A 21,271-nucleotide genomic window follows, 5' to 3' on the forward strand; every position below is an offset into this window, starting at 1 on the left:
AATCCTGGAGGAGTAAGAGCAATATATGCCCCATGAATTGAAACTACTTCAGCTGGAGCTTAGGGTGCAGGTTCAGGACAAGCAAAAATTAAGATTGGAGTGGCAAGCAGAGGTCAGGCCAAAAAGAATGCTCAATTTGAGAATGTTTGAAAGTGGATGCCCCAGAACATCAGGGTTCCTTGATTTGAGGGATGAGACATAGGTAAAGGTGACTTCAACTTGTCTGATTTGATTTCAGGCACCTTGGTATTTAGAGATACCATCTTAACAGATGAAAGGCATATGGAGGGAGGACAGCTGTGTGCTGTATAAGTGGCACTGATGAGAGAGCACCATTTGGGTGTCTGGGTACTGTGCTGACCTGAAGCTTCACAAAAACACTTTCTTGTCTTACCAAATGAGTCTGGGGACTGGACACACCTGAAGAAAGCCTGCTGCTCTCCCTAGAACCTCCCCTCACTCAATTACCCCCTGAAAAAATTTTTCTCCTTGCACCCCACATTGCATCAAGTACAGTGATTTGCACAGTGTGGGTCTTCTTTGTATTATTTTTCTAAACCAGCATGTTGTTTATCTAGAACAGAAGGTTTAGATGGTGCATGATTTGTATATGATGGGAGGTCACAATTCTGAATACAGTAGTAACATAATGTATGTGCTTGCATGTATATGTGTGTGTCTATACATGTATATGTATATATGCAGTGTGGGGTGCAAAGAGACAAACTATTTCAGGGACTATTTGGGGGATTTCTAGGAAGAGCAGCAGGCCTTCTTTAGCTGTGCCCAAGTGATTTCAGGATAAGCACCTTTTATGATAAAGTGTATGTAAATTGGATCAAATAAATCTTTAATATGATAAAAGCAAAAATGCCCTACAACATACGTTACCTCCGTTTACTAAGAAAAAAAGGGTTATTATGAGATCCCTTTTCAATTGTAGATGTCAACATTTTAGTAAAGTGTTCAGCTACCTTTGCATCCGTGAGACACTTTATAAAAATATTCCTTATAAGTAAAATACACAAGTTAAGAAACAAACACTTTAATTAAATTGCACAGAGCAAAAGAAAGCTTTAGTTGGCTGCATTACTCTTCACAGTGTGTTTTAAAACTATTTCTATGTAAGCTAAGTAGCTACACAAATAGTCACACCATTGGAAGCATCTGTTTTAAAATGTTTGACATGCATCAAAATACACAAAGTAATAAAAAGATCATCTCTATATGTATTCCATGACTTTTTTCCTCTAGTTTGCTATCAATATACGTATCACTAAACAATATATAAAATTATCTTGTAAATGTATAAATTAAGCCTTGCTTCTATTATTTCTTCAGTAGCATGCCAGGTGAGCAGAATCTCAATACTGGTTAATGAGAGGCACTCTCTTTTATTCTAGTTGTTTGATTTGGAAAGCAATGCATCCCAAAAGCATCTACCCTGCAATAACCTTTTTGTGGATCCCACCATGGGCACCAGCTGTTTCCCACAGTATGGGCAGGATCACGGGAAGTGACCAACATAGTCTTAATAGGAAGAACAGGGGTGCTTCGCAAGCCTGTGAAGACTAGGATAATTCTTCACTTCTTGTGGATGTCAGAATTTCTGGATAGAGGTTACTGGCCTTTTCCCCTGGCCCAGTACTTGGTACAGTCTTCCTCTGAACTAGGGGAGTACTGCATGTCTGAGTAAACTAATATACAAAAATGAGTCTAAACTCATTTCTTTAAGGCATTTGACTTATTTTCCTTGTCCAAGAAGCATCACAACAAAATAACCGGGAGTACTGCATGTCTGAGTAAACTAATATACAAAAATGAGTCTAAACTCATTTCTTTAAGGCATTTGACTTATTTTCCTTGTCCAAGAAGCATCACAACAAAATAACCAAATGACAGAAGCGCATAGAATATTGTGTCAAATATGTATATATAAAGTCTTGGAAGTTGGGGAAAGTATTATATCTTCTGTGTCCTATTTTACTTTGGCAAAGAGGAAGTTCGGAGTGAATCTTAATGGCTAAATTGAAATAGCCATGTTATCAAAGCATTTATATATGTGTTCTGTGGATCTCACAACTTGGCTATCTGGTCCTTGCTGTCCCAACATGGCAGCCAATGACATCATATGGCTATTTAAATTTAATTTATATTTTATTTTATTTTTATTTTTTGAGACAGAGTCTCACCTTGTTGCCCAGGCTGGAGTGCAGTGGTGTGATCTCAGCTCACTGCAACCTCCGTCTCCCAGGTTCAAGCTAGTCTCCTGCCTCAGCCTCCCAAGCAGCTGGAATCACAGGCATGCACCTCTGTGCCCGGCTAATTTTTGTAATTTTTTTGGTAGAGACAGGGTTTCGCCATGTTGGCCAGGCTGGTCTTGAACTCCTGACCTCAAGTGATCTGGCTGCCTCAGCCTCCCAAATTTCTGAGATTACAGGCATGAGTCACCACACCCGGCCTTTAAATTTAATTTTAATTGCCTGTAATCTACTTGGGAGGCTGAAGCAGGAGAATCGCTTGAATCTGGGAGGTGGAAGTCGCAGTGAGCCAAGATCACACCACTGCGCTCCAGACTGGGTGACAGAGCAAGACTCTGTCTCAATCAATCAATCAATCAAAATTTTAATTTATTAAAATGACATAAATTTAAAAATTTAGTTCCTCATTTGACACCATTCAGGTGCTCAATAGACACGTGGCTAGTGGCCACTGTCTTGCACAGCACAGATATTGAATATTTTCATTATTTTTGCAGGAAGTTATTTTGAACAATGCTGTAGTGCAGCTCCTATTTCCTATTCTAATATGCTTACAGGTCAGATATTTCCTATAAGCTTCCTCAAAGCCTATGTAGAACACATGCAAATACTTATTTATATCCTCTAGAGCACCCCTGTGCTTACCAAGCTGGGCACATAGTAATTCTTAGCCTGATTGGTAGAATGGAGGAGAAAGCTGGTTTTCATCCTTTTGACTTTTACCTGCCTAGTAGCCCTTTATCATTTAAGTTCACTGCACTGAGAACTGAATGCTTTTAGATCCAACTATTGTATTTGGCTGAGAGTTTGACTATCATCAGCCTAATTTTGTTATTTTAATAGAAGGAAGTGTCTCTGGGTTTGATAGGTTCATGTTTGGGAAGTATAGTTTAACAGAAGTAGAATTTAAGAAGATGTCCTGTGCTTGTTTTGAAGGGAGATGACTGACAAACATTGCACAACTGAGCTCAAGCTCATGGGTTTGTTTGATTTTTGTAATTCTGATCCTTGATGGCCTTTGGTTAACTGCAAAACAAAGTGCAGAGGCTATTCTGTCTCCAAGCTTCCCTTTGCAGTATTCCATTCTGTTGATTCCTGCATTACCTATGGGGAAAAAAAAGTTCATCACACCAATTTAGTGAGTCAGATTTGTGATTCTGTTCAGGAAAATGTCTGCTGTATTTGTCACTGCTAGTCATTTTACAAGTGTATTTTGATGAGCTGCATATGTAGCACACTTTACGAAGGCGCACTTTTTCCTCTTTGCTTCTACAGGTGAAAACCTTCAACCGGGAAGCATTTTTATCATTTTAAATTCCAAAAATATTAATATTTAAGAATAATGAAATAATATTGAATTGCCTTTTTATTTTCACCTTCTTTTCTGGATTAGTTGGAAACTTTATAGGAACTAGTGAAAGTTACATGATCTATTTGTGGATAGTGCTGGAAAACAAGGCTGGCTCTTTAATTAGTAGGCTGGCTAGCATCGAAAGTTTTGGGGTTTTCGTGATTTATGTAGTGATTTTTCTCCAACCATTTATATTTTTACAACATTTTACTTGCAGTTATTTTCACTCTTTTATTCACTTTCTCACTTTCAGCTCCCGCATCTCTTCCTTTCTTGTTACCCAACTCTTCTTTTCTTCCTTTCATTTCTTATTTTCTGCCTGTATAAAAATATTTTTCTGGCTTCAACACAACATATTGTGTCAGTTGCAGATCTCTACAAGGGTGTTCTGAAGACTTTATGGAGTAGGGGGCTGGTGGGTCTTAGTGGTGATGGTTTGAGTTTGAGACAGCTTCGTTCACTACACTGTGCTCCTCCTGCATGAACCTAGACCTGTGTTTTAATTCAGTTCCTGACATTTTGGCATTGAAGTCTATATTTTAGCTGCCCGTGCTGAGTCAAGCAAGGTGCAATTTAGGAGGCATTCTAAGACTAATTGTTAGAATCGAAGTGGGAAAATTTGACTGGTAAACCTTGAAAATGACCTTCCCAGAAAATCTGTGCTCATTCTCCTCAGCCTGTCTGGAATCATCTTCATCTGAGAACTCTCTCAGCTCGCTGGGTTTGGTGGCTCAGTTTTCTGACTCTGCTTCTTAACTCTCTCCGAGGAATAATACAATGACATTCAGGAATATTCTGCTTCCCTAGAAACATAGCTTGAAACTGTGAAGTGCTGGAGGCTAAGACTTCTTGTCATTGTTTGTTCTATGTAGGAATTTTCATCTGCTGTATTTTGAAAATTAAAAATTTAGAATCAATTTGTGATAACTGCCTACTGTAGATGGGGCACCTTAAGCTGGCTGATTTGGATCAGTGGCGCATATTTTTTTCTCAGTTGACTGAGAGCCCTAAAGAGAAGCGCTGTCAAAAAATTCTCAGGAATACGTGACTGATACTAGACATAGAGATGTACGTCCTCCCTCGGCCTGCCACCCTGGGGATTGAAGTGCTAGTGTTGGTAGGAGGAGAGGCAGCTGAGGGGGCCCAAAAATGAAATGGCACAGAACGATCGTGAGCTTTCTTTTTTCATTTGGACTTCTTGTCACTGAACTTCCCACTTTCTTCTTGCTTTCATTTTGTGGCCTGCTGTACCCTCACCCCATTTTGCTTCTGCCTTTCCAAGGGACCTCTGGACTAACCTCTCCCTCTCCCTCTCCCTCCTCGCCTTCTCCAGCCCTCTTTTCACTCTTTGTCATACTAGTCACTGTGCTCACTGGCAGTGGCAGCAAAACGTAGTGTAGGGTAGAAGGGAGCAAAACCAAAGCTGCGCATGCTCTGAGCAGCCCTCAGGTATGTTCCCTTGCTTCTGTGCAAGAAGGCCTGCTTCCAAAAGTAATGACTTTTCTTTGTATCTACTTTTACGTAAATAGAGAACTTGCTGAATGTAGAGCACACAGTCTGTACGCTGATGAGGACTTGGGTAGCGTTTTGTTATCTCCGTGCTCACAGCCACCTGGTGAGGTAGACAGTCTGTTCTCATAGAGAAAAGTGAGGCTCAGATGTTAGGACGCACTGCTGTGGGTCACACAGAACAAGAGGCGGGGCAGCACCTCCGAACCCAGCTCAGTCCCTCCTTGCCTCTTGTCTCAGAGCAAGTGAACAAGACCCTGACTTTTGTATCTTCAAATGCAGGTTCATTTCCAACATTGCCTAGTTAAAAATATCAACAGGGATTTTTTTTTTTTTCCTTACAGATTTAGGAGATAAGATCTGGTCTTTGATCTTGAGAATCTCAGAGGGGTGAAATGTACAGATGCTGCCTCCTCAGATCTGCTACCTTAGATTGGATTTAGAATAGACTAAGCATCCAGACACACACACACACACACACACACACACACACACACACACACACACAGACACACACACAGTCTTCCCTTAGAAGAGCCCTTAACCCTTAAAATTCTTGGTAACACTGCAGGGCTTCTGGGCATAGGAATGGCCTGGGACTTGTTTGCTTCAGCCATGACTTCTGTTTCCCATGTGGAACACCCTCTCCAGGGTGCCCAGAATGGGGGCTTTCCCTACAAGGTATTCCCACAACATCCGCTCACAACCCTCCTCTAGCACTCATCTGGCTGAACTCTGCAGAGCAGCTGTGGGGATAAACTGGTGTGGCACTGCCACCTAGTGACTGCCCGCCACGCTGTTCTTTGCCTCTGAGGTGCCGTGCATCCGTCAGCTGGCTGCTACCCATCATGGAAAATCATGGTGGGGGCTTCTAAAAATAGAGTCCGCCAGGCCAGTGTCAACCTGCTCTCTCTGCTATCAGCAGAGCCTGGCACGTATCAGACATGGATTAGATTAAGTGTTTTTGAAAAAGTGGTTTTTTGGGTAAGGGAATCTTTGGGCCTGGTGGAGCATGGCTCCATCTGTCTGCTGGGGTTCCAGTTTCCTCTTGGAGGAGCTCACAGTGTGCACAGGATGCCTGGCACGCAGCAGGAGCTGAATGAGTAGAGGTTGCCCCGCAAGATTTAAATACCCACTGGTCTGGAAGTTAGAAAAGGAACAGGAGGAAAGAGAAACTTGGTCAGAAATGCTAGTCCTGGTTAAAACATTGTTCTGGATTTTGATGTTTTTTGATTTCCCAGAAAGTATCAGGGGCTTGAGAATATAATTCTCTTCAGGCGTTTTTGCCAAATTCCAAGATTTTCTAGTTTCACTACTTTCCAGATGTGTGGATATGAAGCCAGCTCCAGATTGTCTGATGGCCATTACTAGAGTCCCAGCTGCCCTGAAACTCTAGGCCAGTGGTTCAGAACAGGAGTAAAACCGCCCCCAGGGGAATTATGGAAATTAGTGAATTGTTTTTCTTGTTGCTGCCTTGGGCCAGGGATGCTGTGTATCTGTTACGCATTTAACAAAACACTGTCCTACATCCCACTTGACTTCAGATTGACCTAGTGGATATTATATATATCAAAAGCCTGTTTATAATTTTCTTAGCTTAGACCTAAATTCATTTTAAATAAGGGCATAAAATATTTTTGCTTAGTAGTAATCAACATTTAATTTTCAAATAATGTAATTTTCTAATAATATAGAAATTGGGGGAAATTATTAGTGATACCATCTGTGTTCTTATAGGTTTTTAACATAGTGAAAGTTATATAGGTGTGAGATTTGAGACTTTTAACTTATTGACAGATAAGTCATTGCTGAAGTCACTTAATCCAATATGACATGTAAATGCATAGTGAATAATAGAGTTAGAAAACAAAACCTCTTTGTCATCTCAGGGAAACATGATAAATGTAATTCTTCAAGTTTGAAAATTTGTGTATGTTCTATCATTCCCTTCTTTTCCATTGGGACTTTGAACTTTATTTTAAAGTAAGCTTATGCTCTTAGAACATAGCCACTGAAGGTCTGGAGACAAAAAAGTAAGTTGTCTATATCCCAAGTGTGAATGAAACTCTCATTAGCCGAGGTTAATGCATGAAAAGAAACCAGACCTTTTACAGGACCATGCCCCGCCAAACATACGCGCGCGCGCGCGCACACACACACACACACACACACACACACACACAGAGAGAGAGAAAAGTGGTTAGTTTTGACATTTTTCTCAATGAAAAGAAGAGAGGAAAACATTCCAAATGTGCAAAGTTAAAGGAGCAAAAGAAAATCAAGGTAAAAATACTCACTTTGGCATTTTAGAGTCAATAAAGAATTATATAATTTATAAAAATTCAAGGCCGGGCGCGGTGGCTCAAGCCTGTAATCCCACCACTTTGGGAGGTTGAGGCGGGCAGATCACGAGGTCAGGAGATCGAAACCATCCTGGCTAACACGGTGAAACCCCATCTCTACTAAAAATACAAAAAAATTAGCCGGGCGTGGTGGCGGGCACCTGTAGTCTCGGCTACTCGGGAGGCTGAGGCAGGAGAGTGGCGTGAACCCGGGTGGCAGAGCTTGCAGTGAGCCAAGATCGTGCCACTGCACTCCAGCCTGGGTGACAGAGCAAGACTCCGTCTCAAAAAAAAAAAAAAAAAAAAAAAAAAAAAGAATCAAATGGAATCCTGCCTAAATTAAAGCTAGGCTTTAGATGTAGCAGCATTATACTGCCTGTTGCCGCTGCTGCTTCTCTTTGTTTACTTACTGATATTAAAGGAAGTCTATATTGAAATCCTCAAGATCCTAAAGCCATGTTTATGTTTTCATAACTTAGTTATAGGGAAAACATAGGAGTGCAAGGAGGGGACTATGAGAACGTCAAATAGATTGGGGCAGTTTACATTCTCATACGTTCTATAAATTAGTTCCAGAGAGTAGTTTCATACATAAAACTACAGCATTTATACTTTAGAGCACCCTCACTTAGGGAGGTTTTTATTAAAGTGTTTGGACTTACTGGATTTTACATTTTATTTGAATTTAGAACTGTAATTTTAGGTGTCAGTGTTGGAACATTATTAGACACTCATCTCATCATTTTCAATCTGTTGCATATATTTTTCTTTGATAGATCTTTACATCTGGTGTTCACATTTATTACAGCTTGCATATTACCTTATTCCTTGCAACCAGTTTTCTCCCTTACCATATTTTAAGCTTCTCATGAACGCTTAGTATTTTTACTCATCTACGTATTCTTAGTGCCTCCAAAAGTTTCTTTACATGTAGATGTTCACCGTGTTATTGAATGAGAAACTCCTCCTGAAATAAAGCTAATTGATGGTTCTCAGACTAGATCGCACATTAAAATAATCTGGGGAGCTTTTAAAAAATCCCTGTGCCATGGCCTCACCCCGGGAGACCTCAGCTTCATTGTTTATGGATGGGGCTTTGCACAGGATTCCTTTTAACCCTTCCCAGGTGGCTCCAATATGCAGCTACAGGTGAATATGCAGCTACAGTGAATAGCTACGTGTGAATATCAGCAACAAGAGACACATGTTAGCTCTTTTTTCTGAGCCATTGGCAGTCAGCTGTTTTCCTTTTGAACTTAGATATGTACCTTCTTTGAATTTCTTTTTATGCTTATATGTTCTAATTAATTGAAGCACTTATTTTATTTGCGTTTAATTCAAATCAAAACTACATGCACATAGTTGCAGTTTGGAAGGAGACCATTTATCAGACTCCTTGCACCTCTCTGAGCCTGCAGCTGGTGGACACGGAAATGTCAGCTTCGTTACTGAAATTAAACAGATTTGGACACCACGACTTGCCCTACAGCCACATGGGCTTTCTAATGTTCTGCTGATTTACCACCGAATTTGAAAAAAGCCGTAGGTGTACCCTCACACGGAAGGAGTCACTCTGTGTCCCAGGTGAGCTTATCACATACAAAACCCTGTACAACTGCTTTGTGGGCAAGCCAAGGAAAAAGAGGGCCTGATGTTTGCCTGCTCAGTTCCTACTCCCACATTTTTCATCCCTCCCCTCTACAAAACGAGAGATGCATTGCCTACCTCTTTTCCTCCCAACACACATACTACACTACTTAAAACAAATAATGTTAGAGGGAAGCATTTCAATCTTTAGCTCGGATTATTTTTCTCCTCTTAGAAACTTTTTAAGATCTTCTCTTTATTCCTGGTATTTAAAAATTTACAGTGATCTGCCTTGACTTAGGTCATTTCTTATTTCGCATACATATTCTCAGTAGAATCTTCTCTTTAGAGATAGATGTGTGCCTTCCAGTTTTTCTATCAAAGAAGTAGAAGAACATTATTTCTTTTCTTCCACTGTCCATATTATCCTTCTGGAAAGATAGTTGTTGGAACCTCTATTTTAATTGTATGAGAATGTATCTTTTTTGTTCTTCTCTTTCCTTCTCTTTTTGTCTTTTTGTTCTACTTTCTGGGAAATTTCATCAACTTACATTCTAACTGTATTATGGTTACTTTTTCATTATAACTTGGAGTTGTATAGTTGTATTCCACTTTTCCTCTTCCTATCAATGCAATTTTTTTTAACTTTGAGTTCCCGTGATACATGTGCTGAATGTGTAGGTTTCTTACATTGGTATACATGTGTCATGGTGGTTTGCTGCACCTATCAACCCTTCATCTAGCTTTTAAGCCCCATATGCATTAGGTATTTGTCCTAATACTCTCCCTCTCCTTTCTCACCACACCCCAACAGACCCCTGTATGTGTTGTTCCCCGCCCTGCGTCCATGCTTTCTCATTGTTCAGCTCTCACTTATGAGTGAGAACATGTGGTGTTTGGTTTTCTGTTCCTGTGTTAGTTTGCTGAGAATGATGGTTTCCAACTTCATCCATGTCCCTGCAAAGGACATGAACTCATTCTTTTTTATGGCTGCACAGTAAAGTTTTTATTTAGCTTTTTTGTAGTATAATTTACATAGTTCAGGAGTCCTGTCCCCTCATGACTCTACATCATCTCAGGTTTGTTCTGTTTCCTCCCTTCCCTTCCTTTCTTTCTTCCTCCCTCCTTTTTGTATCTTTTCTACAGAAATCAGATTCAAGTGTGTCCTGATCATTTGCCTTTCTCTTGTATTAAGAGTGGCAATTAGAAGCCAGTTGGAAGCTCGGTAAGGGTAAGGGCTTGCTGTTTGATGACGATCACTGTGGGGTGATAGCTGAGTTTTTCATTAGGGAATTCTTGATAGTAATACATGAATGTCTTTCGTGAGAAGTTGTGCTGTTTCTCCAGGGAAAAATATTCATTCTCTCTATTAGCAAATTCTAATATTAGGGTCAGGTATGGGAAGTGAAGGAAAGAAACTAGAAATGCTACTGTTCAGCTTAGAAACTTGAACTTAAGGCCCCAAACACTTCTTCTGCCTTTGGCTGGGCCCTGAGTCTCTGAGTATCCAGTCTATCCCCAGAGAATGAACCTATCTCCTGTGAGTTTTCTGTTGGTACCAGGCAGGGCAGGTACATGAGTATCCATCATTCTGTATACTTAGGCTTAATCAGTTCCCCTGTTTTTAGCTTTGGACTTTATCCACACATTTTGTGGTACTTGGTTTCTCCAAGTTGTGACCCTTCCACAGGTTCTATGACAATTTGTGCCTTCGAATTGGGGGTACACAGACCATTTATATTTAATGTGGTTACAGATACGCTTATGTAAATCTCTCCTCTTGCTATTTGTTTACTATTTACTCCATCTCTGTCCTTTTTTTTCCTGTATTTCTAGCTCTCGGGATTATTTTTTAATATTCAATTTTCTATCCTTTATTGAGTTATCAGCTATTCTTTTTCAATGTGTTATTTCAGTGGTTCCTTTGGGGTTTATAGCACACAGGCTTACCTCATTTTATTGTGCTTCACTTTATTGTGTTTCACAGATATTGCATTTTTTACAAACTGAAGGACTGTGTCAGTGCTGCATCGAGCAAGGCAATCAGCATCATTTTTTCCATAGCACATGCTCACTTGGTGTCTTTGTGTCACCTTTTGGTAATTCTTGTAGATTTTCAAACTTTTTCATTATTATACCTCTTACGGTGATTTATGATCAGGGATCTTTGATATTGCAATTGTAATTATCTTGGGGTTCTGTGAATCAAGCCCATAAGAGAAGGCTAACCTAATTGATAAATGTGTGTGTTGACTGCTTCACCAACTAGCTGTTCCCCCATCTCTCTCACTTTTATCTGGCTTTCCTATTCCCTGAAACGCAGTGATACTTAAATGAGGCCAACTAGTGACCTACAATGGCTTCCAAGTGTTCACGTGACAGGAAGGATTGCATATCTCTCACTTTCAATCAAAAGCCAGACATGATTAAGCTTAATGAGGAAGGCATTTCAAAAGCTGGGATAAGCTGAAAGCTAGGCTTCTTAAACCAAACATTTATCCAAGTTGTGAATGCAAAGGAAAAGTTGAAGGAAATTAAAAGTGCTACTCCAGTGAACACATGAGTAATAGGAAACAAAAGAGCCTTAATGAGGTTATAGAGAAAGTTCGAGTAGTCTGGATAGAAGATCAAACAAGCTGCAACATTTCCTCAAGCCAAAGCCTAATCCAGACAAGGTCCTAACTCTCTTCAATTCTTTGAAGGCTGAGAGAGGTGAGGAAGCTGCAGAAGAAAAGCTTGAAGCTAGCAGAGGTTGGTTCATTAGGTTTAAGGAAAGAAACCATCTTTATAACATAAAAGCAAGGTGAAGCAGGAAGTGCTGATGTGGCGACAACAAGGTGTCCACATGTGATCTAGCTAAGATCGTTGAAGGTGGCTACAATAAATAGATTTTAAATGTAGATGAAACAGGCTTCTATTGGAAAAATATGTCATCTAGGAATTCCATAGCTAGAGTGGAGAAGTTAATGCCTGGCTTCAAAGTTTCAAAGGACATGTGAACTGTCTTGTTAGGTACTAATGCTGCTGGTGACTCTGAGTTGAAGCCAATTCTTATTTACCATGCTGAAAAACCTAGGGCCCTTAAGAATTATACTTAATCTACTTTGCTTGTGCCCTGTAAATGGAACAACCAAGCCTGGATGACAGCACATCTGTTTATAGCATCATTTACTGAATATTTTAAGCCACTTTTGAGACCTGTTGCTCAAAACAAACAAACAAAGACTTGTCTCAAATTATTACTGATCACTGACAATGCACTTGGTCACCCAAGAACTTCGATGGAGGTGGACAAGATTAGTGTTGTTTTCATGCCTGCTAACACAACATCTATTCTGCAGCGCACAGATCAAGGAGTAATTATGACTTTCAAGTCATATTATTTCAAAAATACATTTGTAGGGCTATAGCTGATGGAGCTAGGCAAAGTAAATTGAAAACCTTCTGGAAAGGATTCACTTATTCTACATGCATTAAGAACATCTGTGATTCAGGGAAGGAGGTCAAAATAGCAACATTAACAGGAGTTTGGAAGAAGTTGATTCTAAACCTCATGGATAACTTGAAAGGATTCAAATTTCAACAGAAGAAGTAGCTGCAGGTATAATGGAAATAGCAAGAGAACTAGAAATACTAATAGAAGTAGAGCCTGAAGAAGTGATTGAATTGCTGCAATCCCATGATCAAACTTGAATGTATGGGGAGTTTGCTTTGCTTCCTGTGGATCAGCAAATAAACTGTTTGTTGAGATGGAATCTGCTCCTGGAGAAGATGCTGTGAACATTGTTGAAATGACAACAAAGACTTTAGAAAATACATAAACTTAGTTGATAAAGCTGTGTCAGGGTTTGCGACGATTGATTCCAATTTTGAAAGAAGTTCTGTGGGTAAAATGCTATCAAATAGCATCATATGCTACAGATAAATCTTTCCTGAAAGAAAGAGTCCATTGATGTGGCAAACTTCATTGTTGTGTTATTATAAGAAATTGCCACAGCCATCTCAACCTTCAGCAAGCACCACCCTGATCAGTCAGTAGCCATCAATATCGTGGCAAGACCCTCCACCAGCAAAAAGATTATGACTCACTGAAGACTTAAATCCATAGAACTTTTGAGCAATACAGTACTCTTCAATTAAGGTATATAAATTTTTTAAGACATCATGCTATAGCACACTTAATAGAACTACAGTATAGTATAGACATAACATTTTTAGAAACTGGGAAACAAATTTGTGTGACTTGCTTTGTTGAAATATTTGCATGATTGCAGTGATCTGCATCTGAACCTGAAATATCCCCCAGGTATGACTGCGCTTACACCCTTAGGCATGCTATACCTATGTTAGCACAATCTTTCTTCACCTGATAGTATATACTATCTTTTACTGCAGTTTATCTTCAAGCAATACTGTATCACTTCACATAGATGAGTTTTCAGCTGAATAATCAAGCAGAACCCTTTGAAGTTCTCTGCATGTGTCTCTTTACAGGTCTCTCCTTCTTGATTTTTGCCCTTTTGAATTCTTAACCTCCCTGGATTTCCAGCTCTGTCCTTCAACAGAGGGAGACCTCCAGGCAGTGCCAGGTTTCCTTCCCTGAGCTGCACTTGGGAGATTCTCTTTAGTCATTAAAGTGGGGGCTATTGTATTGCTCAGTTGTTTTCCATCTCTCAAGAATCACTGTCCTTTTTTGCTAGATAACCAATGTCTTGATAACCGTTGTATCAAATATTTTATCTGCTTTTTTAGTTGTTTCAGGAGAGAGTATAAATCTAGTTCTCCGTTGCTCCATCTTGGCTGAAAGCAAGATACACACGAATTCACATAAGAATGTGTTGTTTCTTCTTCTCTGATGTCGTCTTTCATTTCCCTTTGTTCTTATTGGTTTACACCTTTCAAAAAAAATGCATTGCTGTCACTTAAATGATATTTCAGGAGAGAGGTGGATTCCAGAAAGAGAACTGATGGTGGATTGATCACACGCATTTACATCTCCAAAATACTTCTCGCTAACTAAGGCTGACATTTGAGACCAGAGCTGACATTTGAGATGAGATATTTTTATCCATTTTTAGTATTACTGGTAAATTTAATAGAAAAGGATTAATGAACACAATTTGTTAGCTGTTAACCTCCACGACTGAATTATTTTTACAGGTATAAAAATACCTCCTAAGTTGCACACAGATCTTGGAACGTAACGTGACAAATGCAATTTTTGTTCACTGATGAGCAAGAATTATTTTTATCCACTTTTTGTATGTCTATCTATATGATCCTAAAAATCTAGCGTGTGGCCTAGGGCAAGTCGAGGACATGTTTCCCTTTGCCACATTAATTACTTCAAATATTACTTCCATGCTATATTTTTGTAAGCATCTGTGGCTATACAACAATGAATAAGGCATAGTTGTTGTCTTCAAATTCTTTATAATTTCGATTCTAAGGGCATGTTAGATGAGCAAATTCCACATTACCTGTCTTTTTTTTTTTTTAATTTAAGTTTTAGAGTACATGTGCACAAAGTGCAGGTTTGCTACATGTGTATACATGTGCCATGTTGGTGTGCTGTACCCATTAACTCTTCATTTAACGTTAGGTATATCTCCTAATGCTATCCTTCCCCCCTCCCCCCACCCCACAACAGGCCCCGGTGTGTGATGTTCCCCTTCCTGTGTCCATGTGTTCTCATTGTTCAATTCCCACCTATGAGTGAGAACATGTGGTGTTTGGTTTTCTGTCCATGCGATAGTTTGCTGAGAATGATGGTGTCCAGCTTCATCCATGTCCCTACAAAGGACATGATCTCATCCTTTTGTATGGCTGCATAGTATTCCATGGTGTATATGTGCCACATTTTCTTAATCCAGTTTATCATTGTTGGACATTTGGGTTGGTTCCAAGTCTTTGCTATTGTGAATAGTGCCACAATAAACATACATGTGCATATGTCTTTATAGCAGCATGTTTTATAATACTTTGGGTATATACCCAGTAATGGGATGGCTGGGTCAAATGGTATTTCTAGTTCTAGATCTGTGAGGAATCGCCACACTGACTTCCACAATGGTTGAACTAGTTTACAGTCCCACCAACAGTGTAAAAGTGTTCCTATTTCTCCACATCCTCTCCAGCACTTGTTGTTTCTTGACTTTTTAATGATGGCCATTCTAACTGGTGTGAGATGGTATCTCATTGTGGTTTTGATTGCATTTCTCTGATGGCCAGTGATGATGAGCATTTTTTCATGTGTCTTTTGGCTGCATAAATGTCTTCTTTTGAGAAGTGTCTGTTCATATCCTTTGCCCACTTTTTGATGGGGTTGTTTTTTTCTTATAAATTTGTTTGAGTTCATTGTAGATTCTGGATATTAGCCCTTTGTGAGATGAGTAGATTGCAAAACTTTTCTCCCATTCTATAGGTTGCCTGTTCACTCTGATGGTAGTTTCTTTTGCTGTGCAGAAGCTCTTTAGTTTAATTAGATCCCATTTGTCAATTTTGGCTTTTGTTGCCATTGTTTTGGTGTTTTAGATATGAAGTCCTTGCCCATGCCTATGTCCTGAATGGTAATGCCTAGGTTTTCTTCTAAGGTTTTTATGGTTTTAGGTCTAACATTTAAGTCTTTAATCCATCTTGAATTAATTTTTGTAAGGAAGGGATCCAGTTTCAGCTTTCTACATATGGCTAGCCAGTTTTCCCAGCACCATTTATTAAATAGGGAATCTTTTCCACATTTCTTGTTTTTGTCAGGTTTGTCAAAGATCAGATGGTTGTAGATATGAGGCATTATTTCTGAGGACTCTGTTCTTCTGTTCCATTGGTCTATATCTCTGTTTTGGTACCAGTACTGTGCTGTTTTGGTTACTGTAGCCTTGTAGTATAGTTTGAAGTCAGGTAGCATGATGCCTCCAGCTTTGTTCTTTTGGCTTAGGATTGTCTTGGCAATGTGGGCTCTTTTTTGGTTCCATATGAACTTTAAAGTAGTTTTTTCCAATTCTGTGAAGAAAGTCATTGGTAGCTTGATGGGGATAGCATTGAATATATAAATTACCTTGGGCAGTATGGCCATTTTCACGATATTGATTCTTCCTACTCATGAGCATGGAATGTTCTTCTATTTGTTTGTATCCTCTTTTATTTCATTGAGCAGTGGTTTGTAGTTCTCCTTGAAGAGGTCCTTCACATCCCTTGTAAGTTGGATTCCTAGGTATTTTATTCTCTTTGAAGCAATTGTGAATGGGAGTTCACTCATGATTTGGCTCTCTGTTTGTCTGTTATTGGTGTATAAGAATGCTTGTCTTGCGACCCAAAGTAACATTTATCAGATGGTGCTAGAGATATCTACAAGATGTTCCTGGGATACATTGAGGGAACCAGGCTTGGAGTATCATGCTGACGAAAAGCTACAGGGAGTCTGGAGAAGGGGACCCACAAACAGATCCTCAGAGTACAATCGAGGGTTAGAGAAAAGGGGGAACGTGTTTCCCAGCAGAAGGAAACACACCTGCAGAGAAACAGAGCTGTAAAGGAGAACAGGATACCTCCCAGCCATTAGTGTGCGGGTGCTGAGGGAGGCAGTAGTGCAGGCCAGGGGCTATCACTCTCCTGGGGAAGAAGGCGCTGATTCCTTGGAAAAGATAACTCCTATGAACTTTGACAAACGTTATAGAAAGCTGTCATATTTGTAATCTAAGAAAGAGTGTGAGACCATCAGTCAGCAATGAATGAAGAAATGAATTAGGAATAGAAACTAAGGAACAGTTTGCTTCTTTTAAAACATTAAAGTTGATCTTACAGTCTTTGTCTCTGAAGCATGCAGTTCATGCCAAAACTCCAAAGTCCTCATTTTAAAAGCTTGAGATTATTGGGCATTCCTTGCACTAATTTTAACCTTATTGAATGTGTTTTTATTAAATCAGCATTCATGTTGATCACAACTTGAAATTTGTACGAATTATTTCTTCATGCCTTTCTCAGAATAATTCTCCTTGTATAGAAAAAGGTTGGAATTGTCTAAGTCTCTGAAACGAACTTCTATAAAAAATGTTTTGAAAATTTTTAAACATTATATTACTCATTCACAATGATGTGAATCTGTCATAGATTAAAAACCTGGGGATGTTTAAAATGATAATATCATCCTGTGAAAAGTCTAATTTTGTTTCTGAGTTGCTGAAAAACAAAATAGGAGATTATTCTAATAGTATCTAATTTGGATCTTGATTACCTCATCTTGAATATTCACAATCATGTATGTCTGAGTGCAACATAAACATTAGTGTGAGATGTTATTTTTGTATTCTGAGCTATTTTTTAGGGCAGGTTTATTATTTTGTAAGCAAAAAGGATAATTTATCATTGAATCCCAACCCCTAAAATGCCAACTCCTAGAAAGATGCTTGCTTCTATTTAAAGCCCTTCAATACAGGATGACAATCTCTGATGCGGTGTAATGCGCATAGCATATAGTAAATATTAATTGAGTGATTTAATGATGTATTTCTTGAGAGTATTTGGCAAATAAGGATGGAAGAAATTTGTCTAAGATTTGAGCATTTATTAAAGGTAAGCATCTAATGAGTTAGCTTGCCTAAATGTTCCAGTGAATGCTTTTCATTGCAGTTTTTAGTCATTTACTGCCCCCAACTCTGAAAAACATTTTTAATAAAAAGTGCTGCAGGAGGAAGAGATTAGAAAGACCCTTCACACCCATGCCAAAGATGAAATTTCCTTGCAGGCAGCAGCCATGAAGATCCCCCCTAGAAAGCTTTGTTTATCGTATGAAATCTCTTACTTCTCTTCGTAGTTACCTGCTCTATGAAAACTACATGCCTAGGCGCTTGTTTTTTTTTGTTTGTTTGTTGTTTTTTGACAAGGAGTCTCACTCTGTCATCCAGGCTGGAGTGCAGTGGCAGTGCAGTCTTGGCTCACTGCAACCTCCGCCTCCCAGATTCAAGTGATTCCCCTCCCTCAGCCTCCCAAGTAGGTAGGACTATAGGCTCATACTACCACACCTGGCTAACTTTTGTATTTTTAGTAGAGATGGGGTTTCACTATGTTGGCCCAAGCTGGTCCCGTACTCCTGACCTCAGGAGATCCGCCTACCTTGGCCTCCCAAAGTGGTAGGATTCCAGGTGTGAGCCACCACACCTGGTTGGCCTAGCTAGATATTAATAATAGTGTTCTGGTCACTCACTGTGGCAGTGAAAAAACAACTCGAAGATTTCAGTGGGACCCAGGCACATTTTCTCAGTGTCTAGAAACTAAGTATCTAAGGACACTTTGCTGATATAGAGATGGTCAACAATATAACTGTTTCAGCCAAAGATTGTCCATGCATTACAACATATGTCAAATGAGAAAATGCAAGTTAAGCTCTGAGCACATAGTGAACACTTAGTAAGTATGGTATGTACATACATATGCATCAGGGAACCAGAGCCATTAACTCTTAAGTGTGTCACATCGGTGTATGAATCATGCTAAGAAGCAGCTTTATCTCACAATTAAAAATTGAATAGGAAATGAACTCTTTTGCCTCCCCTCTCTTTACAGACCATTCTTATGACAGGGTAATGCATTTCCTGTTTTAGGAAATTGCTTGGTGAGGAATACTTACTAGAGATCCCCAATATTATTAATAGGTTATAATCCAGAGCTTATTTCTAGGGGTTTTATTTTGAAAGGAAAACCACGTCCTCCCATTGAAACTCTGTTACATATGCATAGCAGGCTCCCAGAGCAGTCCACAGAACCCTGCTTAGCTCATAATGTGGCTGAGCATAGGACTGATCACATAGCATCTTCCTAGGTAAATATTAGGTAACAAAGATTCTCAGGGGAAATGCACTCAGCTCCCTTCTGGAATGCTAGGAATACATATGACTTTCTTTTTGACAATGACAGCCTCTACACCAAGACCTTCTGGGGAGAGGGGACTCTACAGCTAGGTCATGGAGGCTGTTTAGGGATGAGGAACGGTGGTGATTTCTCCACCTGTGCCACCAGAAACTTGCAGGATGCTCCTAACCAGGCTGGCTGCCTGTTCACATGCCCTTCCCTTTGATTCCAGGAGATCAGTGATTGCCCTTTCTCTGGGGTTCCTCTCACTCCAGCCCGGAGCCTCTTTCCTTAGTCCACAGTAGCAGGAAACAGAATTTCTTAGCTTCTCTCTTCTTGGGAAGAAGGAAAAGGGACAAATGTGATAAGAATGGGTCTCTTGTATGTCCAGAGATAGAGTGTAAAATCTACTGATATTATGGAGAAAAGCTTATACCCTATAAGTCTGCATTTTTAATTCTTGAAGCAGGAAGCTTGGCATGGGATGAGGGACAGGAAAAAAAAAAAAGCATAGAGAATGCCATGGCCTAGTTTAGGTTGCATATAGGGCTAATCCTGGGGCTCTGGCTAGGAGCAGCCTCCTTGCCACCACAGCCCTGGCAGCACAGACACAGATGGGGAATTGAGTTGAAAGGCAGGACTGAGTGAGCGAAGCAGGAGATGATGAGTACCGTGCAATTATCAGTATATTTTGCAGAGCAAGAAATGAGGAAAGGAAAGCCCTCCGAGTGGTATCTGAGGGATGGGAAGGAGTGGTGGTCCTTTCCAATGGTGGGTGAAAAGCAAGGAAGTCTTCTAGTGACCAGAGTCTGGGGCCTGACTGTCTTAGAAACCAGAGCAGGGCCTCTCTGCCCCATGACCACACAGAATGTGCATCCAGAGCAAATTCTTCTAGGGTGACAACTCTCATGACCTTGCTGTTGTATGCATACATGCTGTTGTATAAAACCAGTGTCCACATCATGGGCACAGAGGGTTACTGTTTCGTAATATTAATTCAACCAAAGTGTGATTGGATACCTGTTTCTGATATAAAAGCTTTCTTCCTTACCAGCAAAATTTGACACCTCAAAGAATGATTAGGATGCTTTGAATCCCTCTCCCTCTTTTCGACTATAAGTTCTTTGTGTATAACTGGTAAGACAACTTCTGTTAAGCTCTGGTTATGGGCAGGGACTCTGTGATCAGAGGTGCAGTTTCTGTGTTCAAGGATGAAGAACATCCAGGTAGATTGACCTATTATAATATGGTCCCATGATCTAGGGATGTGCACGATACTCAGGGAGCAAAGGGGAGGCACTGAGGGGAAGAGAAGACAGAAAAGGCTGCCAGTTGAACTTACTTTGAAGGATGAAGAGGAGTTAGCCCATCGTCAGGAAATCAAGGTAGCAAAGAACAGTCCAAGCAAAGGGAACATCGTGATTCATTTTGGTTACAAAGGTGTGGAGTGAGATTGGGCAGCTGCACATTGTCTCTTAAGTCTGGCACATCAGCTAGGCAAGGAGTGACGAGACACGGGCAGGGGCCGGAGGAGTCTACAAAGATAAATGTGCCTGTATCATCTTACACCAGTGAGGAAATCTGTTTCATATTTTACAGTCTCTTTCAGATGATATATAAAGTTCAGGCACTTTCTGATGTCATGGATTGCTTAGGTGGAACCTCAATTTTATTTATATTCACAAGCTTTGAAAACTTCTAAATATAGCAGTTTATAGAAGATACAGTAAATTCATTGAATCGAACCAAACCACACTTAGCTATCATATTGGAGATTAATTATAAAGGACTGGCTTTGTTTGCTGTTTTTCAGGTACCATGATCAACAGGATGTTACTAGCAACTTCCTTGGAGCGATGTGGTTGATATCAATAACTTTTCTCTCCATTGGTTATGGTGACATGGTACCTAATACATACTGTGGAAAAGGAGTCTGCTTACTTACTGGAATTATGGTAAGTGTCTTTATACTTCACATCTCTTTTATTTACGCTCAAGAAGGCACTTAAACCACTCAGTCCACGTGCATAAGTAATTGTGAGCTACTTCTTTTCCCATCAGCAGGAAATCAGTATAAATAAACCAACTTTGTGTTGAGAGAGAATGTCAATAGTTTTCATCCTAATTCTTCTCATCATGAAATTCTGTTGAAGAGGTAGAGCTGTTCGATTGCCCCTTGTGGGGCATGCGCTAATTTGATGAACTAATTTGATCCTGGAGCTTTGGCTTCAGAGTCAGGAAGTCCTTTAAGTCTGTGTCCTCCCATCTCCTACTAGCTGTGCAAATTTGAGTAAATTGTAAAATGTGGCCCATAATAACTATCTTGAAATGTGTTGAAGGGTTGAAGATATATTTATTTCTCTTTTAACAAATGTTTG

At 39.8% G+C, this 21,271-nt stretch overlaps 1 protein-coding gene across 3 annotated transcripts in view; it reads left to right on the plus strand.

Moving 5' to 3' along the window:
- Positions 1-21,271, plus strand: part of KCNN2 (potassium calcium-activated channel subfamily N member 2) — a 147,100-nt gene that overhangs the window by 93,065 nt on the left and 32,764 nt on the right. For all 3 annotated transcript variants that reach the window (XM_055298462.2, XM_055298464.2, XM_055298463.2), the window contains one exon: positions 20,707-20,848. In XM_055298462.2, the coding sequence (XP_055154437.1) occupies positions 20,707-20,848 (142 nt within the window). The remainder of the gene's footprint in view (positions 1-20,706; positions 20,849-21,271) is intronic.

Source organism: Symphalangus syndactylus, chromosome 11, assembly GCF_028878055.3.
Source record: "Symphalangus syndactylus isolate Jambi chromosome 11, NHGRI_mSymSyn1-v2.1_pri, whole genome shotgun sequence".
Classification (NCBI taxonomy): Eukaryota; Metazoa; Chordata; class Mammalia; order Primates; family Hylobatidae; genus Symphalangus; species Symphalangus syndactylus.